The 19,465-nt window shown below is 53.4% G+C and overlaps 1 protein-coding gene across 1 annotated transcript in view; it reads right to left on the bottom strand.

Annotated features, from left to right (window-relative positions):
* Window positions 1–19,465, bottom strand: part of Zc3h7b (zinc finger CCCH-type containing 7B) — a 46,516-nt gene that overhangs the window by 8,435 nt on the left and 18,616 nt on the right. Inside the window, exons 2-16 of the mRNA XM_051160044.1 lie at window positions 17,338–17,396; window positions 16,348–16,381; window positions 16,032–16,229; window positions 14,179–14,337; window positions 12,248–12,328; window positions 11,429–11,485; window positions 9,003–9,045; window positions 8,361–8,554; window positions 7,743–8,064; window positions 6,960–7,018; window positions 6,190–6,289; window positions 5,719–5,880; window positions 4,180–4,385; window positions 2,007–2,107; window positions 993–1,174 (exon numbers count right to left, since the gene is read on the bottom strand). Of these exons, the coding sequence (XP_051016001.1) occupies window positions 993–1,174; window positions 2,007–2,107; window positions 4,180–4,385; window positions 5,719–5,880; window positions 6,190–6,289; window positions 6,960–7,018; window positions 7,743–8,064; window positions 8,361–8,554; window positions 9,003–9,045; window positions 11,429–11,485; window positions 12,248–12,328; window positions 14,179–14,337; window positions 16,032–16,229; window positions 16,348–16,381; window positions 17,338–17,390 (1,951 nt within the window). The 5' untranslated portion in view covers window positions 17,391–17,396. The remainder of the gene's footprint in view (window positions 1–992; window positions 1,175–2,006; window positions 2,108–4,179; window positions 4,386–5,718; window positions 5,881–6,189; window positions 6,290–6,959; window positions 7,019–7,742; window positions 8,065–8,360; window positions 8,555–9,002; window positions 9,046–11,428; window positions 11,486–12,247; window positions 12,329–14,178; window positions 14,338–16,031; window positions 16,230–16,347; window positions 16,382–17,337; window positions 17,397–19,465) is intronic.

Here is a 19,465-nt window from a genome sequence, read left to right as displayed (position 1 = left end):
CCACTTATTATTATTAATTCATTGCACACTTCAGCCACATTCTAATATCATTAGATGACTGTTCTTTGGCCCATGACTGACTAAAACATCACTATGCGGCAAGGGATGATTTTTTCTACTTAAGGCCAAGAGACTCTCACACCCTGGGAGCCCTGACGACTCCACCACTGCTTTACCCTCAGAAATAATGTGCCTCAAGTCCTTCGCTGCCTGGACCATTCCCTGCCCCTCCCTAGACAGCCCAGTTCTCCCCACCTGGCTGGCAATGTCCTTCTGGGTCCCTCTCCCATTGCTGTGCTTTCACACACCAGGGATGCACAACGAACGTTAAAATACTGTTGACTCTGAGTGGACACTGACTGCCATATGTTCGGTATCTTACCCTGGCACCAAATAATGCTGATAAAATTACCATAGGCAGCAGAGAAGAGTACGCATCCCAGGTCAGATGGGACCTAGGATTTACTTCTTGCTTGTGTACTGCCTGACTTGCTCCACTAAGTCCTCAAGAGCGAGGGCCTTGCTGAGTTCAAGGCTGGATGCCTTGACCCAGAGAGGATGCTCAGGGAAGCAGTGGATGGATGACTGTGTGACTAGCTGCAAATCCACTTGCTGAGCAGGAGGCAGCTCATGGAAAGACACCTTATTGGCCATTACCCAGACAGCAGGTGGAGTTGCTAGGGCAGGGTTAGGGCTCGGGCCTGAGTCTACCAGGCTGAGCCTCTCTCAGTCTTGCTTTCCCATTTTTATCTTGGCGTGGTCCCTAAGCAGGGTCTGAACACGGAGAGACCCAGATTCTGGACCTAACAGCACCCTGTGAGCAGAGATCTGTCTCCTCTGTGACATCCATGGTCACAAACTCCTCCAGGAAGCTCCCAGGAGCCACCTGTTTCTGACCTCACCTGAGATGGCGTTCGTTGGTCTTCAGGCCCTGGCCTGTTTCACTCCCAGCCAATTCCAAGCCTACCTCGCCTGTTCTGCCTGCCCCTCACCTGAGTACTGCTGCAGCAGCCAGACCTTGAGCTCAATGAAACTATGGGCGAAGTGGCAGCTGTCCTCGCGCAGGCAACCATAGCGCACCTCGTGGCGGCACACGTCAAACTGGAAGTGCTCCTGGAACTGACGGATCTTGGAGTACTTGAGAGAGGTGGAGCGGACGATGTGCACCAGGCACCTGGTGGGCATATGGGGCATGCGTGACATTGACAGTCCCCACCACCCTCTGCCCTCCATCTTTGCAGTGGAGCCACCTTTCCAGGGCCAAGCAAGTCTGAGGGGAGAGCCTTCTCCTGAACACTTCCTGTCCTGTTAGCCCGTCTCAGAATGTGGACGGCAGAGGCAGTAAGGCACCCTACACTCAAGACCTCAGTCCCAGCTCTGTTTTACTTGTGACCCATCACAGACCTCTGGGGCCAGCTCAGTTGACAACTATCCACAGTGACTGGTGTCAGAGCCGACCCATGGCCAGGTTGGGAGAAGGGAGGGCCCGTGACTAGAAGGGACAATTCCAGCTCAGTGCCCCGAGCAGGCCTTATACATGGGGTGGGGCTCAGGGTTTGGGGTTTGGGCGGGCATGGGTCACTACTATCGGAGAGGCTGCATTGGCTAGTGCGCCAACCTACAATCGGCCCTAGCTAGGCTAGGATATCGACCCAGGGCTGTGTAACTCTAGGACCTGACTCCGACACTAAGGATGGGGCAGAACAGAGAACTAGAATGGTCCAAGGCGATGGTGTCCTCCTGGCCCAGCACCTCCCATGAAACCATGACAACAGAAGGTGCTGGTACAAGGGAAACTATAACTCCTTCCCCAGAGGGCTGCTGAGACCACTAAATACCCAAGACAATAACCGGAAGACAGTAAGTGTTCAACAAAAGTGGTCCCTGTCCTTCATAGGTGGATGTCTCACCGTTCTTGGTCCCTTTTTGGCCTTTCTTCATCTGACAAGCTGCCCTAAGGGACCTCTCCACCCTTGTCTAGCCCACCGCCCAGCTGCAGGGCTCACTTGTTGTTGTAGAAGCTGTGCTTGGCAGCCAGGTTGGAGCAGACAGACGGAGAGTCCTTGGTGCCTTTGCTGATGATCCGGGGCTTACTGTCGAAGCAGATCTGTCCAGAGAGGAGATGGGCTGGGACCTTCACAAGGCCACCTGGGCAGGGATGGGCTAGAACCCCACATGGCCACCTGGGGAAGGGACAGGCTAGAACCTCACATGGCCACCTGGGGGGGATGGGCCAGAACCCCACATGGCCACCTGGGGGGACAGGCTAGAACCCCACAAGGCCACCTGGGAAAAGCCCTGCCCTAGGTAGAGGGGGTGTGGAAGAGAACCTGGGCTCTGAATACCATGTCTCTGGCCCATAGATGACCCGTGCCTTAGCTTTCCCTTCCTCATCTCTCTGATCACAGAACTCCAGTGCCTGTGGCAGGAGTTACTCCATGCCCCCGGGCCTTCTTTTTCTCAACTGTAAACTGTGGACACTTAACCTGGTTTATCCCACAGGTCTGGTGCTCGGGTCAAAACAGAGATGAGTGAGCTTAAGAGGCCCTGTCTTATGGCATTAGCCACGATTGCCAAGCCAGCACACTTGGCAAGGGAGGGCAGCACAAGTTCATCTACTCTAATTTTTTAAAAACATTTTTATTTAATTTTAATTTACGTGCGTTGGTGTGAGGGTATCAGATCTTGGAGTTATAGACAGTTGTGAGCTGCCATGTGGGTGCTGGGAATTGAACCCAGGTCCTTTGGAAGAACAGGCAGTGCTCTTAACCACTGAGCCATCTCTCCAGCCCAGTTCATCTACTCTAAAGGTCAGCAGATTGGGGTGGGGCTGGGCCCCAGAAAACCCCCAGCCCTTTTTCCTCAAAGACTAACATGACACTCTTCCCACCTTCAAAAAGCTACCGGGCCACATGTACTCTCAAGAATGGGTAAGGCAGAGGCAGGTGAATCTCTATGAGTTCAAGGCCAGCCTCGTTACAGGACAGCCAGAGCTACACAGAGAAACCCTGTCTAAAAATAAAAAAAGCTAGTGATCACAGCAGTGTATACCTTTAATCCCAGTGCTCTGAAGCAAAGACAGGTGAACTCTCTGAATTCAATGCCAACCTAGTCTACATAGCAAATTTCAGGCCAGCCAGTACTAAATAGTGAGACCCTCCCTGTCTTAACACCTTCTCAAAAAACGGGGCTGGAGAGATGGCTCAGAGGTTAAGAGCTCTCTGGAAAAAAGAAAAAAGAAAAAAGAAAAAAGAAAAAAGAAAAAAGAAAAAAAAAGAGCTCTGGCTGCTCTTCCAAAGGTCCTGAGTTCAATTCCCAGCAACCACATGGTGGCTCACAACCATCTGTAATAAGATCTGGTGCCCTCTTCTGGTGAGCAGGTGCACATGCAGGCAGAACATCATATACATAATAAATCTTTAACAAAACAAACAAACAAACAAAACAACCCAACACTGTGGAAGCTCAACGGAGCTGCTAGAATCACAACTAGCCTAGAAAAAAAGGAAAGAAACTTGGAAGGACACTGTGGGATGGCATAGCTGGGCCACAGGCAGGAAGCGGAGCAGGCACAGCCAGGCTAGGACAGAAGATGTGAAAAAGCTGGCCATAGACACCTTACTCTAGACAGCTGAGTTGGGCTAAATTCACCATACTCATGATACAGGGTTGGGGGACAACACTGGACAAAAGTCTAGGTGTGCCTGTGCCCAGGAAGCTTGCCCCTAAGGAGCACCCATAGTGACTGGTACTGAGAGGTAGGCCTGGGTTTTGGGGCTTGGAGCTCAGGTTGACGTGGCCATATGGCCCCAGGCTCTGCTTCACCTCAACGCCCAGCACCTCCAGTGAACTGTGTGCTGCAGCCACCCAGAAAGTATGGATAAGGATCTGAATCCTGGCACATTATGGGTTCCCAGGGAAGAACAGATGGGTGCTTACTGTTTGCTCCTGGCCTCGGTTTTCACCTTTGTAAAATAGAAGCCAGACAGGAGCCGGGCTCCAAAGGATCCCCAGGACCTAACTTCCTGACTCTGCTTGGAGCTAGTGATTCCCAGGCCACACCTCACACACACCCACAGCTTCCAGGGCCCCCAGCTCCCACAGCGGCCAGTGCGGAAGGGCAGCCCCAGCACGCCCGGGACTGTGGAAAACTGGTAAAATGGTTGGGCAGGAGGGTACCTCACAGAGGAAGGTGAAGATGCCCTGGTGCTCCTTGAGGAGCTTGGCAATGGTGAGGCTGCCACGCTTGACACCCCCTAGAGGGTCGAAGAGCAGGTCCCGGTTGAGGGTGCCTTTCCGTTCCTCTGTCCACACGTCGATTTCCTCCTGATGGTAGGCAAAGGTGCAGCTGTCCCCGTACTTACAGTCTTGCTTGTTAATCATGTCTGCAAAGAGCAACCGTATACACGTTCTGCAGCTGGGGAAGGCAGCCCACGGCACCCCACGAACTCACTGCGGGCAACAGGACTCTTACCTACCAGGACAGTGCACTGGTGGCTGCTGATCTCCCAGAGGGATGCTTTCCCAAACACCAGGCCCTGGTATGGAAGGCTCAACACCTTCCAGCGCCACCCCCATTCCTAGCCCGGTCCCCAGGGTCTGTGCAGGTAAAGCAAGACAAACTGTTCAAAGGCCTTTCTTTGTAGAATACACAGATCTGGATAAAGAGGAGTGGTTTTTTAGGATCATTCCCCCAAGAGGGAATAACCGCATGATTAGGATCAGGAACGTGGGCCACAGATCTGGAGACTCAGGTTACATCCTCAGTTGCAGAGGGGTAGGGAAGTGGCTTCCATGGCGGGGGCTGGGGGTGAGGGTACACATGGAGGACAGTGATTGTGCTTGAGGACCGGTTAGGGTCGGGATGTGCATGTGGACATGCACTGGCCTTTATCCCACCAGCTATGGGCAGGGCTTCAGGGAGGAGCCTGATGGTCTGGAAGGCCTGTGTATGAGGTCGCCCGCCATGAGCTGGGTGAGAGAACAGGGGCAGAGAAAGGCAGGCTCTGAGGTGGATGCTTGTTTGCTGTGGGATACAAAAGGGCTGTATGGACATGTTTTTTGGGGTCAGTGTAGGAAAGAGCTGAAGTACAGATGTGTTTAAGCTCATGACTGTTTGGGAAAACTGAAGAAAGCCAATGAAGCCCGCTTGATACTGACCAAATTCCTACGAGCCAGAGTGAGAACAAGGAAAATAATGTAATCATTAACAACAGCTGGTACCTACGAGCCTTTCTTTCTTCTGTGCTCTCTGCGGACTCTTCCCATCCCTTTTGGAATCCTACAGGCTATGAGCCTGGCTGTTGATGGGCTGTGGGACTCTTACACACGATGGTACAGGCCACCACATGGCTCCAGCTGAACAGAATATCCTGAATGACCTCTGTCTTTGGACAAGGTCAAGAGGGGAGATGCATGCATTCATGTGGGACTCAGCTTTGTTTGTTTGTTTTGCTTTGCTTTTGTTTTTTGAGACAAGGTTTCTCTGTGTAGTCTTGGCTATCCTGGACTCTCTTTGTAGACCAGGCTGGCCTCAAACTCACACTGACCCACCTGCCTCTGCCTTCCAAGTGCTGGGATTAAAGGCGTGTGCCACCACACCTGGCTGGGACTCACTCAGCTTTATTTGAGGTCTCTCACCTCGCCTATGGTCACTCTCCTGTAGGCCTGGAAGGAACTAGACGTGGCTGGACACCAGCCCCACTATGGTCCACCCACCTTTGCACAGGTAGTAGGAACCCACAAAGCTGGTTTTGGTGGGCCGGGGCCGGATGCGCTTCCAGATCTGATCCTCAGAGCTCCGGAGTCGGCCGAGGAGAACATCTCTTTTGCACTTGTGTTCAAGGCCCTCACGGTAGGTATAGTCACCAGCCCTGGGGCCTGTGGGCAGGGCACACAGGGATGCAATTCCAGGGAAACCCACATGCCCTCACCTGGGTCTCGCAGCCCTCGTTGTGCCTCCCCAGGGATGCGCTCTCTGGGGAAGAGAGGATTCGGGAAGCCCTCCAAGGAACCCACCACAGCCCATCTCAGTGTCTGTAGCGTGGCGAAGACAGCACTTTGCCGAGGACAGGTCCCAGTCAGGGCCCACCCTTCCTTATCTTCCTTTGTGAATCTCCCATTGATACACTCCTGAGATCCCCAGAGTCTCCAGGGCTGAGGGGTGCCTCCGTATACATATGTGGTTACCTGTTTTGGGGTAGCACAGCTGGCAGGCCTGCTTGAACTCATGGGTAGCTGCCAGAGGGTTCTTGATGAGCAAGGCCGTGTTGGGCATGGAGGGCTCCGGCTATAATGGGAGGATGTTGGCCATATGGGCCCCGAGTGGTACCTGGGACCGCCAGGGCCACATATGCAGTGGGAATAGGTATGGTTTTTGACCCCCTCCTCCAATCTGCCTACCCCATATCAGAACAATAGCCTAGGACCCCAAAACACCAGGACCAGCCCTAGAAGCCCCTGTGCTAACGGGGCATAATGAGTAGAAGCCGTCACGGCTTCTGACTGAATTAAAGGTCACCATTAAAGTAAGAGACATGGCAGTAGGTCTGCTTAAGGGTTCTGCCTATGCTCTCTCTGCAGTGTCACAGACATCAACAGACAGGAGAAAAGACCCAGGGAGAGCCAATGACTTCCTAGGGCCCACACAGCTAGCATGTAAGTTGAAGTCAGCATGTGCGCTGCTCACTCAAGGGCCAGTGCTCTTTTGAACCTGGAGCAGGCTGAGATGAGCCAGAGACATAGCATTGCTTTCGGCTGCTGAGCTGTACCCTGTGTGCTCTCCAGCACAGGGCAATGGAACCAGGCTGGAGATCATCTGGGGCTAGTCCATTCTGAGGGTGCCCCCTTGAACAATGCAGCATTTCACCAAGGCAAAGCTCACCTTACCCCCAATGTGGAGCTCATAACCCCAGGATGAGTAAGAGGTCTGGTCTGAGAGCCCCACTTGAGGTACTCACCGAGGGGGCTGGCTTCTGAGTACTGCTTGGGGGACGATGGTCCTGTGAGCTGGTCTCTTCTAGGAAAGGAGACGGCACGAGAGTCAGGAGCCCTTGCACAGAGGGCACCAGGGGCCTTTCTGGGATGCCCCTGTAATCTCCACCTCAGAGACGCTCTATGGGTCTACCCTCCTACTTTCATGGTCATAACCCTGTAGCAAAAAGGCTCCAACATGTCCACCCTTGCTTATGCCTTCTGAGGCTTCCTGCTGCCCATGGGAGAAAGTCCAAATGTGTCGCTTGGCTCACAGTGAGACCATGCCTCACCCACATTCCCCTAGGAGCCCCTGCTCTGGCTACCGGGCAGACCCTGATCCTCTGCCATACAGATGCTATGCTTGGCTCCTCTTTATCCTTGTCATCCCATGGGTCTGGAGTGTCTTAGACAATCTCTGGCCTCCAAAAGCCAACCTTATCAAGGCCTGGTCAATTTCCAGTGCCCCTGGCCCCAGCCCAGAAAAGGGAGCTTCGCACTCTGTCCTTGCATCAGGATCATCTCCATAGGACTGCAGTCTAGAGGGCTGGGCAGAGCACCAGACGGAACCACTAACATAGCTCTACTGTTTGATCTGGAATGAGACACTCAGCCCAGGGCTCAGGCTCCAGCGGTGCTGAACACAGCAGAGATAAGACAGTATGTGCTACACTGGGCTGTGACAGGGACAAGGACATGTGCTGTGAGGATCAGAGACAGAGCAGCACTGTCAAGGGAGCAGGGGGACAGTGTACCCACCACGTTCTTACCTGTGAAGGGGTCAGGCTTGTCCAGGGAGCCGCACGCTGACCCAAAGCTGTCAAGGGCATCTAGCCGGGCCTCAGAGTACGGTAACAGATCCAGGGGGTCCAGCGTGGGCCCTGGAGAGTCAAGGGCGTCCAGCACAGAAGCAGGCAGCTTCCTGCAGGGGTCCATGACAAGGCCAAAGGAGGCAGGAGGCAGTGGGCTGGACACAGGGACGGAGCCACCCACCACAGGTGGCAACAGTGGGGTCCCACCAGGAAACACAGGGATCAGCTGAGGCAGCTCACTAGGCATACCACTGCCAGGCAGGCCACCCTGGACCAGAGACTGCAAAGTGGGGACAGAGCCAGGGGTCAGAAGAGAACGTGACCATCCGACCCCGTGGGTGTGGCACTCCAGGAACCGCTTACTCCTCCACAGCCTGGCCTTAAGTCCTCCTGAAGAGGAACCTCGGCTCTGCTCAATCCCCCCTGGGGTCTGTTCTGAAGACTCCGGAAGACCCGCCCAAAGCCCTCTATTTCCCTAACTGTGGTGTGAAGGTGGGGTCCCTCCCCACCCCTCTTCATGGGACTGTGGGGTTCTAGGTGAAAGGCACAAGAAGTCGGCAGGGCAGCATGGCTCACCAGAGAGTCCAGGAGGGTGTCCAGCTCTGGACCAAACACATCCCCATCTGAGAAGTCATCCAGGCCCTCGGTGCCAGGAAGCGTACTGCTGCTGCCATCCAGGGGGGCCAGTAGGTCCAGAACATGAGGGAAGAGGGGCATTGTGGGAGTGGAGGGGAGCAGAGCCGGGGAGCCTCGCGGGTCCACGTAGCAGTCTGTGGAGGGGATGCGCTCAGTGGCTGTGGTGGGAGTGCTGCCCAATCACTAAGCCAACACCTCCCCTTTTCCCCTGCTCCTCGGGGACCTAGTTTTTCTGTTTTCTGCCCCACTGGTGGTGGCTCAGAGGTAGTCCAGGAAGAAAGGCAGGCTGGAGCTGGGGGTTCCTGACTGCCCTGACTGTGCTCAAATATCCACTAATGTCCCCTGTCCCTGGGGCGAGCAGAGCCTTCTTCAAGCACTTACTACATTTAACCTGGAAGCCTACGAACAGAGGAGAGGAAGTGAGGGCTCTGAAGCATGGTGCCCAGCAGGGCGCGCATGGGTGAAGGGCAGGGACAAGCTGAGGAAACGTTTGACCTGCTTCTAAAGAGAGGGCAAGTGTACTTCCTGTCCTGCCTCAAGGGAGCCCCTCAGGTGTCCCACTCTCCACAGCTGTGACAGTACCTGTTTCGATGTCATCTATAGATCCCAATCCGTTAGAAGTTCCCTGTGGAGAGGAAGGTCAGGTGAAAGGAGTAGGATGGAAATGGCCTCAGAGCCCAGCACATCTCCACATGGCTAAGCGGACGGCCACTCACTGGGGAATGAACACTTAATCACCCACGGAGGTTGGTTTTTCAGCCAGGGTCTGGACAGCTATGTGCTGGGGGAGCTGTAGGGTAAACTAGCCAAGCAGGTGCACTTGAGGGGAGCAACAGTCCCAGGGATGGAGTACACTCTGAGTCTTGGTTTCCTCACTTGGAAAAGGGTTGAGTCCCATCCACACCATGAGGCAAAGGTTTTGGACTATTTTGGTTTTGAGACAGGGTCTCACTGTGTAGCCCGGGCCATCCTGAAACTCACTATGTAGATGAGGCTGGCCTTGAACTCAGAGATCCACCTGCCTCTGCTTCCCAATTGCTGGGATTAAAGGTTGTGACAGAATTTTTTTTTTTTTTTTTTTTTAACCAAGCCCTCAGTGTGCCCTCCCCCAGGCTCAGCCCCAAGCCTCACAGGATGCCTCCCTCCCTCCAAGGAGAATGTCACCTGAGGTGGGATCCAATCCCCACTGCACGGATGGAAGAGAATTCACAGTTCAGGCAGCAGCCTCCTCAGAGCTTTCTGGAGAGTACAACCTTTGCAGCTGCTTGAGCTGGGGTCAGATTCTGGGAGAACCCTGGGCTCAGGGAAAGGCTGGAGCTTGGTCTCCAAGCCGTCACCCTATCTGTTCCTGTTTCCTTGTTTGTAAAGTAAGGATGCACAGCCACACTGCCTGGAACTGTTACAGTGACAAAGCACCTCAGAGGAGTACCTGGCACACTCTGTACTTGTGTGAATAACACAGGCTGCCAGGAGGTCACTCCTAAAGTTAGCTTCCCAGCCTCTTGGTCCCCAGTGACCTCCTCCGCCTTGTTTCAGGCTTAAGGGGCACAAGCCAATCCCCCACCCTGAATACACACACTCCCTCTTTTCCCTGATGTCTTTACTGTCCTTGTGAGGCTTAGGATGGCCTTGTGTCCTTCATGTGCCTGTGGTGGGTGAAGGCCCAGACACTCACCATTAGCCGCCCTCTCTAAGGTCAGTAAGTAGCAATAACCACAGCACAATCCATCCAGACCTGCCTCTGTGAGATGTCCCCACAGCCCAAATAATGGTAAAGGCAGCCACTGTGGGGGCAGAGTAGGGCTGTGTGACTAAGGCCTGGCCTGTCTCAGTCTGTTCTGTCTGCTCCTTAGCGCCAGGCACTCTTCCAGTCCCAGATCCACAGATCACACAGTGAATACGTGCACACCTGTTCCTAGGGTTCTTTCTGTATCTTGGATAAGCTGCATAGACCAAGGCCACTGTGCTGATCGCTGGAAACCGTTTTTCTCACTGTGTATAGAAAGGAGGGGAGGGCCCCCCACCCGACCCCAGACAGATATGCTGCGCACCTTTAATCCCAGAACTTGGAAGGTAGAGGCAGGTGAATCTAGGTCAGCCTGGTCTTACAGAGTGAGTTCCAAGACAGGCAGTGCTACACAGAGAAACCACGCCCTGGGGGCGGCGGGGGGGGGGGGGGGTGCTTCTAAGGAGAGCGGTGATTTTCTCACCAGTGTTGCCAACTGTCCGTCCAGGCTTCTCTCTGCCTGCCCTTTTGCACAGAACCACTTATCAATAAAGGTCAAAGAAAACCAAAGCCCTGGGGGAAAGGGTAGAGTGGCCACCTCAGAGAAAGGGCGCTCTGAGGGCCTAAGCCCCAACACAGGCAGCTGCAGAGCTCACGCTCCTGAGCCCGAGGAGGAACTAAACCAGTGCTCTAAGGAATGCCCCTTCCTCTCTCGTTTGCCCACCGGCCTCAGCTCAGGTTGCTCCACGGCCCGTGAATCCTGCGCCCTCTCTACTCAGTTGTAGACACACATGTGGAGTGACCTACTGGCCAGAAAAAAACAAAACAAAACAAAACAAACAAAAAAAAAAACCCCAAAAAACAACTCCTGTGCTGGAGAAGACTGCAGGGGATGCAGCAACCGAACCTCGAGTGTGACTGTGCGTCATCTACACTGTACCATCTATCCTGGACACCAGTGGCCTGGCCTGGACACCACCTGGTGCTTGCTTAGCCATTCTCAGGCGTTTCCCGCACCGAGGCAGGCCTGCCTCCTCCACTCTGCTTGTGCTTCTCACAGACCGCCATAACTGTGACCAGGCCTGACCTTGGTGGCCTGAACCAATAAGGAGGCAGGGGTTGGTGAAAAAGATGGTAGGGGCTGGGAGCCTCGTGCCACACATGGTAGTATTCGTGGTCCACTGCCTAGTGTCACCCCAATGGGTGAATTCAGAGCGCTGGAGTATGGATGAAGAGAGACAGGTTTGTGGGGAAACAATTGGGGTCCTGGGCCCCATCCTACCTGATCTATCATGCCAGCCGGGCTGCCATTACTAAGCAGAGAAAACGTTTCCAATTCCTGCCAGAGATTGGGGAGACGTGGACAGATTAAGACTGTGGAAACAGGCAAAGCATCCCACCAGCCAGGACAGCACAGAGACCCCGGCCCCAGCTCTGGAGTCATCAGTGCTCCCTAGCCCAGGACCACCGCTGCCACCTGCCCTTGGGTTACATTGGGAGTTGTTTGTTTGTTTGTTTGTTTGTTTGTTTTTGTTTCCCAATGGTGACCTAGACAGAGGATCTAAACACACACATTCCTGTGACGTGCCAGGCACCGTGCCACGTGTCATCTCATGTAGTCCCTCGTTTTAGTTCTCTCATGAACCTATTAAGGAGGGCGTAATTATCTGTCTTCCAGATGCGGAAACTGGTGGAAACACGCCAACGTGTTCAAGGTTGGGCCAGAGATACTTCAGATATTGGTTCCGCGGCATGCAGCTTCCAGACACAGGGTAGGTGACAATTTGTAGATGTGAAGGCATTCAATAAATGCTAATAGTCAGACAGCCACCGTGAGAACACAAAACTGAAGGACGGCAGTGTCAGTTTGGGCCAGCTTCGCCGCCAGGGCAGCGGAGGGAGCGTGTTTTTAACAGCTGGTGTCTATGGAGAGCTAGGAGCTTTGGCTGTTCTCCTCCAGGGCTTTCAGCCAACGGGGAGGAAGGTCACCTGCTGTCATTCCCTCTGTCCTTACCAGGCTCTGGCTGCCTTACTCAGGGTCCCTCCAGGCCCAGGCCCTCCCTCACCCCTCTTCCTCATGCCTACCCCAGACCCCACTTACCTGGGGCCTCTTATATGCCTTCCGCACCCGCAGCCCGAGCTTCTGAGCCAGCTCCTGACCCAGCTGAGTGACGTTCTCGTCCTGTGGAAGGCAGGGCACGGGCTTACCTACAACTGCTAGGTCGCCTGGTGCACAGAGCTGTGCTCCTGGACATCACCCTGGGACGTGACACTGGCTTTCTAAATCACATACTGGGAACAGAAAGGCTGTTTGTTTTTCCTTTTATTTCGGGAGAGGCAAATGAATACATTTTTTTTTTTTTAATCTTTTTCCATCTTATCTCTAAGACAGGGACTCCCTCTGTTGCTCAGGCTGGCCTTGAGCTCCTGGGTTATGAGTACACCACACTGTACCAGGCTGTTTCTAATTTTTTTTTATTTTTCTAGTGCTGCTAGGGCTCAAACTATGTTGTTTTCCGTTTTAATAATGACAAGGTATTTGTCACCCTAGTTGTTCTAGAACTTTCTTTACAGACCAGGGTAGGCTCCAGTTCACGATCCACCGCTTCTGCCTCCTAAGTTTGGGGATTAAAGACCTTTGCCACCACGACTGGCTAACATTGTCTCTTTATTTTTTATTTATTTGTTTGTTAGTTTGTTTTTTTTCTAGACAGGGTTTCTCTGCATATCCTTGGCTATCCTGGCCTCAAGTTGTAGACCGTGCTGACCTCGAACTCACAGTGATCCCCCTGCCTCTGCCTCCCTGAGTGCTAGGATTACAGGTTCGCACCACCACGCCCAGCCGATGACTCTTTATTTATTTATTTATTTTTAAAAATTTATTTAACTTTATTTTATGTGCATTGGTGTGGGGTGTCAGGTCCCTTGGAATTGGAATTACAGACAGTTGTGAGCTGCCATGTGGGTGCTGGAAATTGAACCCGGGTCCTTCAGAAGAGCAGACAGTGCTCTTAACCACTGAGCCATCTCTCCAGCCCCCGATGACTCTTTATTAACCTCTTTTTCTTTGCAGTGTTGGGGAAGAAGCCCAGCACCTTGCACATCCAGAGCAAGTGCTCTGCCATAGGCCACACCCCTGCCCGTAACTATTTTATTTGTAGATTCAGCAAGTGAGCACGTCAGTGAGTCAGTTCACTGCTCCCTGACTGTGAGAGTTTCCCCTCAGCCCCTCCCCAAGAGGAGCCATGCTATTGCTCTGGTGTTTTCCTTCAGATCTTTTCTAAAAAGGCCAGCCTTGTAAAGAAGAGGACAGGAGATAAAGCAGGAAGGACAGTTCATGGATGTGAGCTGACGTGTGAAAAAAGAAACACTTTGTTCAAGGTCCCATTGGGGGTGAGGATGGTGTCAGAGCTGGACCGCAGGGCGGTGTCAGCCAGCCACCAGAGGGCTGTGACTCCTGATTTGTGCCTATGTGGGTGGCATACAGTAAATACTTGTAAAATATACTTACCATATTTTTCACACCATAAGACGCACTTCCCCCCCAGAAGTGGGGGGGGGGGGGCAGTTAGGGTGCGCCTTATGGTCCGATTGCTGTTTTTACTGTTTTTTGTTTTTTGTTTTTTCTACTCTAAAAACTGGGTGCATCTTATGGTCTTAAAAATACAGTATAAAATGGCAGTGAGGGGCATATGTCACTTTTAGTAAATAAATGTCGGTGGAGGAGCAATGGCATATGTGTAAGTACCAAGCAAACTCAATGTTGGTCATTTCTCATTGTCACTTCCCTACCCTGTGACAACACCAACACCTCCACATCTTGAAAATGGGGATGGGAGCACCAATTTCACAGCGCAAGGCTGCTCAAGTGTGAGGTACGTTACATACCTACCTACACTGCAGTTTAGCCAACGAAGACACACAATCACAGCTCAAACCTCCTATGGCAGAGGAGGAAGCCAAGGCGCAGAAGGATATGGTGGCACAGAGCACGGGAGGGCCAGGACAGATTGCTTAGGAGACAGGACTCACGTGGGGAAGGGCGAGGGAGCACCGACTGCTGCATTCATAGGCCTCTTTGTGGCGCCCCAGCTCGTTGAGGGCACGCGCCTTGCGGAACAGTGCCCGGATACTCTCGCCATCCAGGCCCAACGCCTTCTCGCTGTCCTCCAGCGCCTTCTCATATAGGCCCTACAGGAGACAATGAGGCAGCACACTGGTCAGCACCTCTGACCCTGGGGAACGGGGCTGAGCCCAGGGAGAGAGGGCCGCATCGACGCTGATGGTGACGCTGATGGTGTGTGGTGGTTTGGAGAGGAATGGCCTACAGACTCATGTGTTTCAAGGTTTGGCCATAGGGAGGGGCACTACTAGGAGGTGTGGCCTTGCTGGAGGAAGGGTGTCACTGTGGGGGGTGGGCCTTGAGGTCTCCTATGCTCAATCTCTGCCCAGTGCTGCTGCCTTTGGATCGAGATGTAGAACTCGCAAGGCACAAAGCGCAGTGGCGCACGCCTTTAATCCCAGCAGAGGCAGAGGCAGGTGGATTGCTATGAGTTCCAGGCCAGCCTGCTGGTGTACAGGATAGCCAAGGCTACACAAAGAAACCCTGTCTTAAAAAAAAAAAAGAAACAAAGAAAGAAACGAAAGAAAGAAAGAAAGAAAGAGAGAAAGAAAGAAAAAGACGTAGACCTCTTGATCCTCCAGCACCATGTCTGCCTGCACGCTGCCATGCTTCCCACCATGATGATAATGGACTAAACCTCTGAACCTGTGAGCCAGCCCCAAGTAAATGGTTTCTCTTAAAGGAGTGGCCTTGGTCATGGTGTGTCTTCACAGCAATAAAACCCTGACTAAGACGTGGTGTAAGGATGACGGGCCGTGGTAGGTTCTGGCAGGACACCGAGGAGGGCCACAGGCTCTACAGCAGCGAGCTTACTTGGTGACACATCTGTTGGCTCGTCTGCCCTTGGCTCTGAACATCATGGACTAAGAGTGACAGCAGCACCTCAGAGAGAGGGAGGGTCACCTGGAAATTCTCACTCAGTTCATCTGGGGTGGGGCTATGGCTAATATGTGTTTGTGATGTTGTTGTTTTTGTTGTGGCCTTGAATATGTTGGTAGGTGTGTGCGCCCAGGGGTGTTCATGTAGGAGTCGAAGGCCTCCATTTTAGTTCTTGAGATGATCTCTCATTGGACCTGGCTTTACTGATTGGAGAAACTGGCTGGACACGAGCTCCAACGCATATTATATATATGGAGAAGGGTGTGAGGGGGTGGATGTGTGTCTGTGAATGTAAATGTGTGTGTGTGTGTGAGTGTGTCTATATGTGTGTGCGTGCGTGTGTGTATGTGTATATATATGAGTGTCTGTATGTATATGTGTGTGTGTGTGTGTGTGTGTGTGTGTGTACATATACATTCTGAGAATCAAATATCAAATTCAGGTCCCTTATGTTTGCAAAGCAGTAGGGCAAGCACTTTACTGACAGAGCTACCTCCACAGGTATGCCTATGGTGCACAGACATACATGCAGGTAAAACACCCATGCACATAAAATAAAAGTTAGTATTAAAAAAATTTAAAAAAAAAATTTAAACCAGGTATGGTGGTTCATGCCTTTAATCTGAGCATTTAGGAAGTAGAGGCAAGTGTATGTGTCCCTGTGAGCTGTAGGGCCAACCTGGTCTATACAAAGAGCTCCAGGCTACATAGTGAGACACTGTTTTAAGAAGAAAGAAAGAAAGAAAGAACAAAAAAAAGAAAGAAAGAAAGAAGAAAGAAAGAAGAAGAAGAGCAAGAGACAGGAGACAGGAAGAGGTGGTGTCAAGCCCGGGCTAGGACATGTAAGGGCATGGCGAGGACAGCGGGAGGAAGGCGGGCTCACCATGGTGAAGTAGCAGGCCGCCCTGTTGACATGCAGCCTGCACAGCAGCTCCCGGGGCAGAGCCACCTGGTCAGAGGCGGCGTAGTCAGCCACGTTCAACCCTTCCATGTATTGCACCAGCGCCTGCTTGTAGTCCTTCTCCCGGAACAGGTCGTTGCCCTCGGCAAACAGGTTCTGCACAAGCTTGAGCAGGAAGGCCTGTGCAGGGCAGGTACGAGGGGACTAAGCAGGTCTCCATCCAGCCTGGCTCAGTTACAAGCCTCTACCCTGAACACAACAGCCCTCACCTACATCCACCACCAGGGGCGCCACTCACCTCATACTCTTCCTGCTTTAGGGGTAGTGTTGACCTAGTAGGAAAAAAGAGAGACATGGGCTGCGTGAGCCCATGGCTTGGTCCCACATGGAGGCCCTGGGCTGGCGCAGGAAGGCGTAGGCTTCTCCCACTTAGACCTCGGTGGCTGAGGTAAGGAGAGGACTGCGCAGAACAGTTCTCTATAGCTCCAGTTTTAGTAGATGTGCCGCCTACTCAGTTCTGATGGAAAGACTTGCATCTCCCCCAGGCTCTCCCAGAGGCATATGCCAAGCCAAGACCTGTCCAGCAGCAGCCCCAGCCAGGAGCTGCCCTCAGCCCTCTCCTTAGGGAAGCGAGACTCCAGGTGTCTCTAAGTTACAAGGCAGAGGAGACATGACTGGATCTAGGAGCTCCCCCAGGGCCGGGAAAGGACAAGAGAACGGTCAGACTGTGGCCAAGGCAAAGTCAAGGGTGACTTGTATGGGGACAAGACTGCTGCTAGGAAAGTGACACGTACTCTGAGTCACAGAGAGTCCACCCCAGGTGCCCTCTGTCTGAGAGGCTTTGCCCTTCTCCTGAGCTAACCCAAGCACTCGCTCAAGCCAGCGCCAGGCCCACTGATAGCAGACGACGCCCCAGCTAGACACTGACAAGTCACTCAGGGTGAATGGCTACACATCCTCTCCTGTGGCTAAAACCACAGCTCCCTGTGGAAGACATTATCAGCTCAGGAGAGCCTGCACTGCTGTGAGGCTGGGAGAAGGCCGGGACTTGTTTCCTGGTCCCTCATGGAGGGGAAAACAGATGCTCAGGACGCAGGGAGTAACGGTAGAACGATGGACTAATAAGACCCAGGGCAGCCGGGGCCGGGTACACGTACTTGTGGAGCTCACGGCCTCTGCCTTGTCGGCCCCGTTCCCAGCTCACCCCACCTCCCCACATCCTGGAGAGTGCACTGGAGGAGGGCTCAGCCTGGAGGAAAACCTGTCCGCCCGCCCTGCGCCCACTTACTGAATGAACTGCAGCCCCTTCTCGATGTCCGCCTTCCGTTTCTGCCTCTCCATCAGTGTCTGCACAGAAAACACGGTCCATCAGTCAGACAGCATGTGCCCATGGGGGGCATGAAGGAGTAGCTGCTCTCCCCACCCTACCCCATGGCTACTGGAAGGGCTCTTCCCCTCCCACTCATGCGCGGTAAAGGTTTGAAGGGGCCGTTTGAGAATAACAGACCATCTGAGGGACCATGTGCCACCTTGCAGACCCATGACCCACTGGACTCATCTGGGTGGGGATCTTGTGTGCCCCTTCACCTCACACTGGCCTGGGCATGAGTGGTTTTAAGGAAGCACCTTGTTTCACTGCTGAACTTGGTCATCAGGGCTTCCAGGGACCAGGGGCAAAGGACTACCCTGGAGAAGGAACATGGCCAAGTGTAGACAATAGGCAATGGCAGCAGAGGTGAGGGGCACCTGCCACAGGTCCTGTACTTAGCTTCTTCAGGCTCCTGTTCACTTAGAAGCAAGAGCCCGGAACCGACTCACCCCCACACGTGAAGGGAACCTCAGCTGCGGTGGCTAAGGCTACACTTGAACCCATTGTGTGCATCCTTTCATATCCACCAGCCGTCCCTGTGGGCCACTAATGAGTCCTGGGTGCCTGAAAAGAATGCCAGGCAAACTAGATGGCTGTGAATTCTCCTTGCCTGGGCCAGGGCGTGGAGCGCAGCCCAGGAAGGCCCTCAGGGGTCCATCTGTACCTACGTCCCCACCAGGCAGTGAGGCAGGTTTGGAAATGTCTAAGCTGATGGAGACATAACTGTCACCTCAGGGAGCCCTCCGTATGCAGAGAAACCAATGTGTGTATTTACGGGGCACTGACATGTGCCCACACCAGTCTGTTTGGCTTCAAGGGACTGTGGAGAAGGCTCTGGCTTCAGTCCTGGCTGGGAGCCCAATAGTCACACTTACTATGACCTTGGGCCTCAGTATCCCAAGGGGGGAATGGGACCGATGGCAGATCCAGCCACACTGGCTATGGTGACAGTTTGGGAGATGACGGGTGCAGAGTGCCTGGTACAGATTGATAGTTCAAACATCATAGGAAAGTGCACCAGCCATGATCGGTCCCCGTCCTCAGCTTGTCTGTCTGTAGAATGTACTCCTCATTCCTGTCCCCTTGTCCCCAGCTCAGGGTTCTCTATAGCAGCACAGCCATACTCCATCCTGGCCTCACTGCAAAGGCTTTCCTTCTGCGCCCCCCGTACCCAACCCCCATCCTCGCTCATCTAGTATTGGCCAGGAGCTGGGTAGTGTCCGTGGGTCAGAGCCAGGCTTGTCCTGGAAGTACAACTGAGTGTGGAGGACAAGGCCATGCGTGGTCCCATGCAGGGGACCTGTGGAAGGCAGAAGTATCTGTGGGCCTGACCACAGGCACCACATCCACGATCCACACTGGCCGAGTCCCTAGTGCTTAGACCTTGTCCACCAATTGGCCTCTGTCCCTCCTTACCCCCTAGCTCATACTGTCCCCACATACTGGGCATGCCTTCTTACTGCCCCTTAACCTTCTCAAGTATACCCTGGGAGGGTCTTTCCGATTCGCACATTCCATCCTGTCTGACCCCTGTGTCCAGGAATGTCTGGAGAGTCTCCTTCCTTCAGCCAATCAGGATTCCCTACACTGAGCCAGGCATAGTGTTACATGCCTGTAACTCTAGTACTAGGAGGCCTGACCAACCTCCCTGACTCCATGGCTTCTAGGAGACCCCCCAACAGGAAGAAACACTACCATGTCAGTCCTTAGTTCCCATATCCCAGCAGACCCGTCAATTACAAACGCCGCCCACGGCCATCATAAGCAACTGTTCCAAGGTGGCCGAATCACAAGGCAAGAGGCAAATTCCTGCTTCATAGATAGCAGTAAGCCTGACAGCCCAGCGTTATCCACTGCTTTGACCTTCTGCTGACTGGCCATGTGATGCCCGTTAGTTTTTCTTCCTCTATACTTGGGAAGCAGGTATCACCTACTGAGAGACGCCCAGGAAATCCTGAGTTTCAGGGTCTGGCTTGTGGCAAGCACATAATCAATAGGCTACTGGCAGGTCAGAATCCCTCCGCAGGATGGTCGGCTCACCCAACGT

Source organism: Acomys russatus, chromosome 17 (genome assembly GCF_903995435.1).
Source record: "Acomys russatus chromosome 17, mAcoRus1.1, whole genome shotgun sequence".
NCBI classification, from domain to species: Eukaryota; Metazoa; Chordata; class Mammalia; order Rodentia; family Muridae; genus Acomys; species Acomys russatus.
Note: the sequence above shows the minus strand (reverse complement) of the source record. Positions and strands in the feature narration are given on the sequence as shown.